Consider the following 12,055-nt stretch of genomic DNA (forward strand, 5'->3'; position numbering starts at 1 on the left):
CAGTGCCATTTTTAAACTCTTAGCCCATCGGGAGCAGACGTGAAGAAAAGTGGTGACTTTGGAAAATGTTCTGGTCTAAATACTGAGAGTAACATCCTGAATTTTCCCCTTTTCACCCTTCTTGCCAAAACATTTACCACCCAGTCTTAAGTGCAGCAGTCAACAGGCACACTCACACACTGCATGTCTGTGTTTAATGCCTAGTGATTGAGGTAAGGGGATGGGATTTCTCTTATCTCCATAGCTCAGTGGCAGCAGAGAGATAACACACATTCATGAGGCACGTGTGCATGTGTTCGATCGTGTTTGCACATGCAACCCCCGATACAGGCCGCAGGATTTAGATGTGAACATGTGTGAAGGGCGCGCGTGTGTGTGTGTGTCTCTGTCAGCGGTATCGCAGGGAGCAGGTTGTCGTTTGTTGAGCCTCATTTTCAGCGCTGCCTGTTGCAGCAGGAGATAAATACTTTGGGATTGGTCATCAGTCGAACAAAAGCTCAGCCTTTAAAGCTTCAGAAAAACAAAAATCGTGTCTGTTGCAGTGATTTCTCTCTTCTGCTCGCAGTATCCGGTAATGTTATCTTTACTTTTCAGGCATCATACAGCAGCAACTCTGATGTTACTGCAGAGACTGAACACCATGTCAATAGATGTATGGTTGTTTGCTTGTGCAATAAACATCTAATACATCTGAGCACATCCACAGTAAGACAGTTTTTATGTCAAGAAAACTCTGGATGAATCTCAAAACGCCAGTTGCATGTTTTGGTGCGGACAGGTTAAATGTAGCCGATCCCAGAGGACAGGTGTTGTCAGTAAGCTGTATTGTCACGGTGGAGAGGAGGTCGTGTGGCTCAGGTCCTTTTTCTGTTGGCAGCACCTGGAAGTTGCTCGACGTCTTCCCAGATTGTCATCTTCATTAATGTTTAAAATCCATAATGTTGACATCCTGATTGTCCATAATGTAAACCGCACTAACCGGCTGACATCTGACGTACAGCTTTATAGTGCTTTATTGCATTCTGTGTACAGGAAATCTATGGCCTGCATGTCCATCCTGGAGGAGGGAACTCGCCTCTGTTACTCTTGCTGAAGTTTCTTCCATTTTTTTCCATTAAAGGCTTTTTTTGGGGGGAGCGTGGTAATGCTGTACAGATTGTTAACCTCCTTCAGGCAAATTTCTGATTTGTGATATTGGGCTTTATAGATAGAATTTGCCTTGACTTGACTATTCATGTTGGTTTTGTCCGACAGCTTCTCTCAGCACAGCAGCACAATAATTATCTGGTTAATATGTGGTTTCTATAGCCCACAGTCTGTTTTATGGTGGTTCAGTAAATATGCAACACTAACTCATCAGTTCAGCTGTATTAAAACACAGGCAGAGATGATGGAGAGCAGGAGGGCACTGAACGGAGGTTTAACTTGCTGAGACTCATCAGAGCAACATCTGGCGGGACAGATGTTGGCTCTGTTGCACTGTTTCCCTGTTGTAGAGATTTTGCTGTTTTCTTGTTCTGTCGTTTTTAAATGTAAACAACATTTTACATTTAACTTACATAAAAAATGCATTATAATGAGAAATTTTCTCCCATATTGAATCATAAAATCTTAATTTTCTGAATGTGCTCGTATGAATTTCTAAAATATATCAGAATTTAATAGTTTAAGTTCAGTGATCAGCTATTTTTGCTTCATCAGTTATTGTTGACAATTCTTGAAACACTTCATTAGATGTTTGTTTTATATTGTTCCAAAATAGTTTGAGATCACAAAAGACTAATAATATAATATAATATAATATAATATAAGACTGATCCAGTAACATCTGTGCTGCTAATAATCTTCAGTGCTTGGTTAATATATTTCTGGCCCAGTATTCCTGCTTTGCTTTGCTTCTGTGAGGATGTGTTGATGTCGTGTATCTGACATCTGATGATCATGTCAGTGTGGAAGTCATGTCTCAGTCATGTGCTGTGAAGTGATGGATTTCTATGGAGGTTGCGCTGCTTTGGAAATTAACTTCCTTCTTGAGCACAAACACAGAAGTGTGCATAATCTAATAGAAATGGTGAATCTTCAAAAGTTTTTTGTGCTTCTTTGATCAAAATGGCACCTCGTTTGTTGTTAATACTGGCAGAGACAACATCAGTTGACATTAGATATCTGCTCCTTTGTCTACCACACACACACACACACACACACACACACTCACGGCGATCCAAAGTTCCACATCTCATGTTCTCTCGTCTTTTCTCGTGTCTGAATCTCTTTCCTCTGTGTCTCTAGTGGACCGGGTGGGATTGAGGGTGGAGGGAGTTTGTTTCAGGAAGTGTGTGTGTGAGTGGGTGGGTCCAGCTCTTCCTGTTTACAATATGGTCTTCTGTTCCTGATCACAGTGGGAAAGTTTTCTGGCTGTAATGCTGTGTTCAGGTCATGTGGGAATAATGTATGTGATTGAGAATCACCGACTTGACACATTTAAATCAGCGTTTAGATGCAATCGTTGAAGCTTGTGCATTTTTCTAATTTTTAATTTAGCTTTCATTTTAAATTAGTGTGTAGCAACAATCCCATTTTATCCAATATTTTTCTCTCTTGTTGTTCTGTAGTCAGGGGGTTTAATCATCTTTTCCATGGAGTGTAGATAGTTGACGATGTCTATAAAAAGATGAGATAAAGTTGATTTTTCTGAAGCCAACATTTCTGTAACTGCGGCGATATTTACAGTCACTTACCTGCAGCCTTTAAGATCTTCAGGAGGTAAATATCACTTTTACAAAAACCTTTAGGCAAATCTTCAAAATACAGGGACAAATAAAATGACATCGTTGACAGTGAACGTCCCACTTTCTCCAAAAAACTGCAGGATGTAACATTTAGAATAACATTTCAGAGTTAGTTTCACTTCTTTAAAACACCCACACAGAGACACACAACTGTTCTATGCACCTGTGTTGACTTTAAAATACCCCATCTTTAATGTTCAAACACACAAAAACACACACACACACGACAAGAAGAATAGCAGAAGTGGGGCTTGTCTAAATATATCCTGTGGACCAGTGACTACAGAGGTTACATTGTGCGTCATTGTATTCGTGTATTACCGCTCTCATATACGTTTGATGTGGCAGGGATGGGTTTGCCTGTGTGTGTGTGTGTGTGTGTGTGTGTGTGTGTGTGATCCCTGTGTTTTCTACTAATGTGGCTTTAAGGAAAGTGGATGTGGGTGCTAAGTGAGACGGACAGAAACAAAGCCTGCGAGCTCTCTCCATCCTCCTCGCCTGACCACAAATGTTTCCCTTCCAACTATAAATACACTCCTGAAACCTGCCGCGTCCTGAAACATGAAACGCCGCTAACGGTGATGATCAGGGTCCAGAATAGCCCAAAGTCTCCAGTTACATTCGAAAGCTAAAGGCCCAAGGTAATACAGTTCAGTTTTATTTTATAAGCCCAGCTTTTATTTTGTAAAGATGCTATTTTATTCGATTAAACACACACAGGCCTCCATGTAAAAGCATGAATCTGGATGAAAGCTAAGCGTAATCGATAGGAGAGAGATCGCCGACTTAGAGGCCATGCAGGTTGTGGTGAGAGATGGAGAGGAAAGAGGTGAGAAAACCAATAAAGCTGCATTACGGGCAAAATGGAGGAGATGACAGTAAGAGAGGAGGCCCACTGATTCCCAGGCAGTACCATCTGTCTCCATTCACTGTATATGATCAACACAGACTCAAGCGATAATCATGACTTTCGTACAGATTCATTTTACTGTTATGTATACGATGCAGTAGTTATTGAGTTATGCAGTTTGAGGATAATCATTATGTCCTTTTGCATGTGTACTGCACATAGAAGGCTCACAAACTTTATTGTTCCTACCAGGTCTTAATCAGGTAAAAGGCTCACATGACAAATGACAAGGTGCGTATTTAATGCACATCGGGGTTTTTTTCCTCTGAGTCATTTAATGAATGAAAGTCAGCTGATGCTTGTTTTTAATATTGAAATGACTGGACTGACTGAAGAGAAACTTTGTGTTAATATATGTGCCTTTATTTTGTCCTTTATTTTACTTAGTCATGTGTAACAGTAAGCTTTGAGCCTCTCTGTACTGGTGATTGATTTAAAGGAATAGTTCAACGTTTTATGAAATACTCTTACTGAGAAGACTGATACCAATCAAGCTGCAGCCAGGATACGGTTAGCTTATCTTAGCATAAAGACTGGAAACGTAGGGAAGCAGCTAGCCTACAGCCTTCAAGCATCTCAGAATTTTACTAATGCAGACATTTTTGATTAAAATATAATGAAGTGAAATAAAATGGCAGTCCAGTCTGATTAACTAAGAGGATAGCTGTGCAGTATAAAGCCTTCAATGATGAACTTTAAACCACACCAGAATGCATCGCTCTCTAATGAGTGTTTTGTCAGTAGCAGCAGGAGACTGAAACCAGACACTACTTCTGTTATGAAAAAGTGATCCTCAAATCTGATGTGAGCGTTTTTCCTTATAGCACACCAGCCACTCTGCTGTGTGTATGTATGGTTCTGCTCCATATGCAGACAGCTCACGGGAGGTGTGTAAGAAATGTGTTAGGTGAAGCAGACGGAGCAGGCAGGTGGGCGCGAAGAGGAGGAACAGCAACACTGTGTGGGCGACAGAGTTGGCAAGCTGTCCGTGCGATCTGGTTTTCATCTCCTTTATTCGCTGTAAATCGGATATCAGCCAGTTACTGGGGTCCATCTCTAGTATGATGGATCTGATGCTGGTTTGATTATGTATTTATTTTTACAACTGGTTGTCAATAGGAAGCACATAACCTGAACTGATTATGTAATGACACTGAACTCAGCTGTTGACACAGCGTCAGTAAAGGCCTTCAGAAAGTCAAAGAGGGAAGTAGAGGTGGTGTACTGTGTGTATGTGTTGAAGATATCAGTTTTTATTCGTACATCAGTTTTCTTTTTCTCTCCATTTCCAGTCCTTTGCTCTCCCATAGATAATTGGAGGTCACAGGATATAAATAGCTCTCCATCTTAAACAAGGTAATCTTAGAGCAGTGAGTTAACAGGTTGTGTTAAGGTTGTGTGTGTGTGTGTGTGTGTGTGTGTGTGTGTGTGTGTGTGTGTGTAAGAGAGACAGAGAGAGAGAGTATAGAAACTGGGCCATGCGGCCTCTTGACACTCAATCTCATTGACCAGCCACAGATTACTGTCACCTACTGTTAGCCTGCGTGAATGCGTGTGTGTGTGTGTGTGTGTGTGTGTGTGTGCGTGTGTGTGTGTGTGTGTGTGTGTGCGTGTGTGTGTGTGTGTGTGTGTGTGTGTGTGTGTGTGTGTGTGTGTGTGTATATACACACTATATAGTGAGTGGCTAACACCATGTTTATTTGTTGTGATTGCCGTGATGGACGGCTGCCAGTGGACATGTATGGAATATGTCACCTGACTGAAAGAAAGAGACAGAGAGAGGGAACAGACAGAGAGAGAGAGGATTAGGTGTGTTCAGAGTCTAGCTGTCTCGCCCAGGCCTGTCCCTCATTCTGGCTGCTGTCGCTGAAAATGACCAGGTGCTTAAAGATGGCTGTGGCCTGCTATGACATGAATGCCCTTTGGACACAAGTTAAACTGTTGTTAGCTGTTAATGACTTCTCTCATTTTAAAACATTACAACCACCAATTTGCACATAAAAAATAAGTGGAAATGCCAGGAAAAAAAGGTTTTATGCTCGGCTGATTTGGGAAATATGATGTTTTGAAAAAGAGAAGATGATGCAATACAAAAAGTTCCCCGCTTGCATTTTTTTGTTGCTTTTGTTCAGTAAAACTGGGAACTGTGTTTTCAGTGGGCTGCATGGATTTAGTACTTCCAGCTGGTCATAAAGTGTGTGCATTACCCCTGCAAGTCCAGTCCTGCCTGAAATATTTTAAGCTTGAGTATTAGAATACTCTACAAACTCTCCAGTCTAATGTCTGTTTGTTCTTGTTTATATAACGGCTGGACTGTAAGCTCTCTGTTGGGATTAGTAGTTCTTAGTTAGATTTTATCAAAAAAATAAAAAGGTAACTGATATATTCTCTGGGTCCTTGTGGAGATATGATGATATGATGATGATGTTGTATGCAACAAATTGCAACAGGGAGCAGAAAAGGTGGTAAATGATTTTGTCAAAAGACAACAGATTTATTTATTTATAATTATATTTTGGCCAATCCCTCCCAGGGCTTTTTTTTAAGATTAAAGACTTAAAGACATCATATATGTAAGATATGTCACATGTGGCATTTTACATAATAGTTATTAGCACTTAAATTTGAGTCACTGGACTTTCCACAAACCAATCAGGCGTTACTAGGAAGCGATTTGAGCCTCCGCAGGCCTGTGCACTACATCTAGTAACATCCTGTCATGTAATGTAGTCATGGTTTAGTTAAAACCTCAGTGTCTGGCAAATGGAGAAAGACTGAGGGGGAAAAAAAATCACTTGTAATACGCTATCATCTTCATTAAAGTCATATATTTGAAAAGGTTTCAGAAACATCCCACCAGTTAAATCTTTGTGAGTTTAGTTTGTGAAGACAAGAAAAAAAAAAATACCAAAAGAACAAAAAAGGAGCATCAACACAGGGAGACCTCAGCCTTCAGGTGTCCTATCAAGTCAGTTTGTATATATCCAAATATGTGTGTGTGTGGGAGTGTGTGCGCATGTGTGTGTATTCCACATTCCAGTCTGAGTCACATGCAGGTCTGTGTATCCGTGGTAACAAAAGCACTCATTCATTGAGGAGAAATTACTCATTCATTGTAACCCTCTGTAAATGTCTGTGAATCCGTTTGTGTGTGTCACACAGTATTCTGTTGTTGGTGTTTGGGAGTGTATATGTGTGTGTGTGAATGTATAGGGTCATTACACATTTATCTATATGAACTTAGACATTAAATGAAAATGGAAAATGAAGTTGGATTGTACAGATGTTGGATGTTTTAATTCAGAAAATTAATTCATACCTTGGTCGTGTCAATGCAGAGATTCGTCCTGTGGTTTCTGCTGTAAATCAGCTACAGAATATAATGTAAAAAGACAACTGGCATTACATGAAGCACACATATCCTCACATACTTGTTTTTGTATTTTTTCCCTGCAGTGTGCTGGTGAGGAGAACTGGGTGGACAGCAGGACCATTTACATTGGACATAAGGAGCCTCCTCCTGGAACCGAGGCCTTCATACAACAAAGATTTCCAGACAACAGAATAGTCTCCTCCAAGGTCGGTGAAAACACACACACACACACAAAAAGATCAAACACACTTGATTAAGCTCGTACAGAAACATCGCTCAGGGTTAAAGATCTCTCTTTATTCTGTACTGCTCAAAATAAATTACTCTACTACTCTACCGTATTTAGGGTAAGAGAGCAGGTCACAGACAAAAGGACATGACAGGAAAGAACAGTTAGTGCTGCAGCACAGTTCAAGCTGCTCTTTCATTGTGTGGGTGATTTATTCTTGGTAATTGCACATTGTGTTGGGAAAGTGTTTTGGGAACAGTAGACCAGCTGATTTTATAAGAATGGATATTATCTTTTAAAGACATTGTAAAATGTCTATTGTTGATAATAGATCTACATTTGCACTGTGATGCTGGATTATATCTGAAGTCCTGCAGTTAAAAAAAAACTATTGATGTCCTCAGGCCCTGTTGGGATTTAATTTTTGTGTTTGTTGTACATAATACAAGCACTGTCCATTGAAACTGCATCCTGAAAACTACATGTGTTATTAGTCTATTTGTCTCTCTGTGTGTGCTGTTGTTTATTCAGGCCATTTGAAACAAACTAGAGTCTGTTTGGAAGTTCTTGCTCCCTCTGGATTTGACATGGATAGCTGTTGATAACAGACTGATTTTAACAACTTTTGTTTGTTTTGTTTGTATTTCAACAATCACTGTACTGTTTGACTGAGCATGATACTCTCTCATGTTTCCAGTACACATTTTGGAACTTCATCCCTAAGAATATGTTTGAGCAGTTCAGGAGAGTCGCCAACTTCTACTTTCTCATCATATTTCTGGTCCAGGTAAAAGCTTTTTTCTCCTCATTCTCATTTCTAATTCAATGCAAACTTTCAAAAGAAAGATCTTGTTTGTTCGTGTACTTACCTGCTTCTATTCTGCAGTTAAATGCTTCAAAATAATTTCTATCTGTATATTGCCTTCTCTTTGATAATGCCCATTTTGCTGTCTTGTTATGAATATTCAGTACTTGTGTGATGTGATTGATGACGGCTGCAACGGTATAGTTTTGCCAGAAAGGATCAATAGATGCCTTACATGTAGATTATTTTACTGTTACTCATTCTGTGCAGTATAATGGTGCTAAAAGGGAAACCATCACTCCAAAAGTTCTTTTAGTTTGTGTTGCTTTTATGTTTTTACTCTGATTGACCTGTCGCACACGCTCAATGTTTGTCACTTGACTCTTTCTTTTTTGGCCTTCTGCAGTCGCCTCTCCGGGGGCTGTAGTAGGATTAGTGAGTGTAGCTGTAAAGTTGTAATCAAAGGAGTCGTTATTTGTTTGAGTGTAGGAGGAGATGAGGTCCGTCAATATTCTTGTACTTCTCATTACCTCTCTGCAGAGGCCTGTAAAGGTCAGATATTACTTAGTGCCACTTTTACAACTGTCTGTCTACTTGATATATTCTTCTGCCCTAAATTCATCCTCACTCATTCAGCTCTGTGTGTGTGTGTGTGTGTGTGTGTCACCTCAGTTGATCATCGACACTCCCACCAGTCCGATCACTAGCGGGCTGCCGCTCTTCTTTGTCATCACCGTCACCGCCATTAAACAGGTGAGACCCAGAGTTTTTCCTGATCACTTTAATTTAACTTGATTTGCTTTTATTGGCGCTGACACTAAACACAACACCACGAGCAAAACCTGCACACACACCTTCTCACTTTTATACGCCCTCTCATCCTCTTCTGTGTCTCTCTCTCTCTCAGGGTTATGAGGACTGGTTGAGACACAAAGCAGACAACGCTGTCAACCAGTGTCCTGTCCACGTGGTGCAGCATGGGAAAGTGGTCCGCAAACAAAGTCGCAAGCTCAGGGTAAATCACTCTCACCCCAGCTTTGGTGCATTTGTTGTATTGGCTCAGGCCGAGGGATTTTCCTGCTGCTAAGCTGTGTTTGTGTGCGTTTGTGTGAGTGTGTAGGTCTACATTTGAGAGCAATTTAGCTTTTTTAAAATCTGTCACATTAATGTATGTTATGTAACACATTCATAGAGTGAAATACAAGTTAAAATAACAGATAGGGAGGATCTGTTACAGCATCAACAGTCCTGTGAGGAAAGAAAATATCTGACTGTTGGCTGAACTTGAGAAGCTTGCAGGTGGTGAAGCAGAAGGTTAGCTTGTTAGGCAAACTGTATTAGAAGAAAGTGCATTAGCAATACTAAAGGGATAAGTGCCATGTCGTCCTCAAAGACAGTGCGTTTTTCTTTTGGACCCTGTTGGAAAATCAGTAGATGTGGTGCATTTCTTTTCAGCTTTCATCTCATAATATGAGCCCTCAAGTCACTTTGTGATCTCAAATAAAAGAAGTGCTGGTGCTGTTCACAGCTGCAGAGAAAACAAATGGCAGAGATGAATTTGACCATGTCGTCTTGGTGGCCTGAAATAAATTTTAATGTGCAAACACTTCCAAATGCTCTCGTGTGACCTAAACAGATACACATCGTAATGAAAAACTTAACATGAAGAAAGTGGATCAAAGATTTAAAATAACTGTTTGCACGTGTTACAGTTTTATTCAGCACACTGTATATTTTAGGGATGAATACAGAAGGCCTCTGTCTGTCCGTCATTCTCAGGTCGGAGATGTTGTCTTTGTGAAAGAAGATGAAACTTTTCCGTGCGACCTCATACTTCTCTCCACGTCTCGAGATGACGGGACCTGCTACGTTACAACAGCCAGTCTGGATGGGGAGAGCAGCCACAAGGTGTGTGTGTGTGTGTCAAGGCTGCCAGTTGTAATTCACAAGGTCTTATTTGTTTATACCTATAATCATGTATCAGTTTTAATGATGGATGATTTAAAGCTGTAAATTGTTACTTCTCCTTGTAAGTGTCCCAGTATTCAAGCTGAAATGTTCTTTTTCAAAAAGCCCTTTCACTCTTTCTCTAATCATTTGTCATCCTCTGTTCCTCCATCCCCTTCACCCCCCATCATCATCTCACCACCTGTCCTTCCTACTTTCGCCTCTCATCGCCTACCTTCTCCTGCATTTCTCTCTTGTTCCTTACCCATCCATGCCTTGTATTTTCATCTTTGTCTTTCGATTCTACTTCCATCTTTTCCTTCCTCCCTCTTTGTCTGTCTTGATTTGTCAATTTTTGCTCACTTCCTCCCCTCCCAGACCTATTATGCAGTTCAGGACACCAAAGCTTACAACACAGAGGAGGAGGTGGACTCCATCCACGCCACAATAGAGTGTGAACAACCACAGCCGGACCTGTACAAGTCAGTGCAACTCAAACCCTCGCAGAGCTGAAAAACTCTCTCTTTCCGCATAAATATCTGAGTGTTTCCTCTCACATCCTCTGTCCTATACAGATTTGTGGGTCGTGTCAACATCTACATGGACAATGAGCCAGTGGCCAGGTAAACCCAGACCCTCACATACCACAGTATAATGACTCACTCTGCTAATTTTTGTAATGAATCACCTTAATGTAACAGTAATAAAAGAGAAATCTAACTTTGGTTATTAGGTGATTTCTCACGAACATAAGAAACGTTTTATCCTGATCAGCGTGTGCTCTAAATGTGATACCCGAGTTTTCACATTTATCTGCGATTTTTCATCAAGTTGTAAAGGTGCACTGGGAGAAACAAATACATCAATAACCCCATCACTATGACAGCGATGAAACCGTCTGAATGAGGTGTTTTCTGTGTGCAGGCCGTTAGGATCCGAGAACCTGCTGCTCCGAGGAGCCACACTCAAGAACACTCCGTACATCTATGGTAATATCACCTGAAATACACAAAAATACATTCACCTTTGTTTCACAGAAGACTATTAACTCAAAGTCCACTTACTAGCTTTCAACTGCATTTTGCTGTCTTCTTCAGTGGGTAAAGCTCGCTCAGTTGTCATCAAGTGATAAAAATGGAGCTTCAGTCTCTTATTAATAGGTGGATGTATATATCTCCATGACAACAGAGGAAGCTCCGCTGATTAATACTGCAAGATTTGATTGAAAGCTCTGGAAAAAGCTAATAAATGGACCTTAATTTGTCAAACTACTGATCAAGAATTACCTTCATCATTCACGCCTTCCTCCCTGTAGCGGTTGCCATCTACACAGGCATGGAAACCAAGATGGCTCTCAACTACCAGTCCAAGTCTCAGAAACGGTCTGCAGTAGAAAAGTAAGCTCTCTCTCTCGTAAGAGCATCTTCTCCTGCATCTCTGCAGTCGTCTGTCTACTTCTCCTCTTCGGTCTCCTACTCTCCCATCAACTACTCCAATCTCTCTCATCGCCTCTGCTACTTGCTGTTTCTTCCTCCTTCATTGTTGCGTTTATGGAGGAAAACCTTTTAGCATCAGTTCACTTTGGCATCATCCCTTTTTTCTCTATTATCATTGGCTTAGTTAATCATTTATATTTTTACCCATCCTTCCATCCATCTGTTCACTTTTCAAGTCTTCATTTATTCACTGACTGAGGATCCTTGTGTGTCTCTGGCTCGCTGCACTGACTGGATCACTTTCTTTCCATCTGGCTTTGACATGCGTCTTGTATCCAGATGGCTTGTAGATATGACCGACTGTAGGTGGATTACATTTACACTTGGTCACAGCGTGTGCCTGATTAACTCACTGGAATTATATTTGTATGTATGCCGTTTCTCAGCTGTTGTCTTTACACAAGAATCTATTCACATAAGTACGGTGTGTTACAATCCAAACCTCCAAACCAGTAGTACCTGTGCGACTACACTGAACTGTCTCTGTGAATCCTTTTGCTTTTGTT

At 40.7% G+C, this 12,055-nt stretch overlaps 1 protein-coding gene across 3 annotated transcripts in view; it reads left to right on the plus strand.

Annotated features, from left to right (window-relative positions):
* The window catches only part of atp11a (ATPase phospholipid transporting 11A), a 42,969-nt gene that overhangs the window by 15,976 nt on the left and 14,938 nt on the right, over positions 1–12,055 (plus strand). For all 3 annotated transcript variants that reach the window (XM_022766679.1, XM_022766680.1, XM_022766681.1), the window contains exons 3-11: positions 7,156–7,278; positions 7,999–8,088; positions 8,779–8,859; positions 9,014–9,121; positions 9,886–10,014; positions 10,432–10,535; positions 10,629–10,676; positions 10,978–11,042; positions 11,369–11,450. In XM_022766679.1, coding sequence (XP_022622400.1) covers positions 7,156–7,278; positions 7,999–8,088; positions 8,779–8,859; positions 9,014–9,121; positions 9,886–10,014; positions 10,432–10,535; positions 10,629–10,676; positions 10,978–11,042; positions 11,369–11,450 — 830 coding nt within the window. The remainder of the gene's footprint in view (positions 1–7,155; positions 7,279–7,998; positions 8,089–8,778; positions 8,860–9,013; positions 9,122–9,885; positions 10,015–10,431; positions 10,536–10,628; positions 10,677–10,977; positions 11,043–11,368; positions 11,451–12,055) is intronic.

Source organism: Seriola dumerili, unplaced genomic scaffold (assembly GCF_002260705.1).
Source record: "Seriola dumerili isolate Sdu_G_001 unplaced genomic scaffold, Sdu_1.0 BDQW01000998.1, whole genome shotgun sequence".
In the NCBI taxonomy this organism is placed as follows: Eukaryota; Metazoa; Chordata; class Actinopteri; order Carangiformes; family Carangidae; genus Seriola; species Seriola dumerili.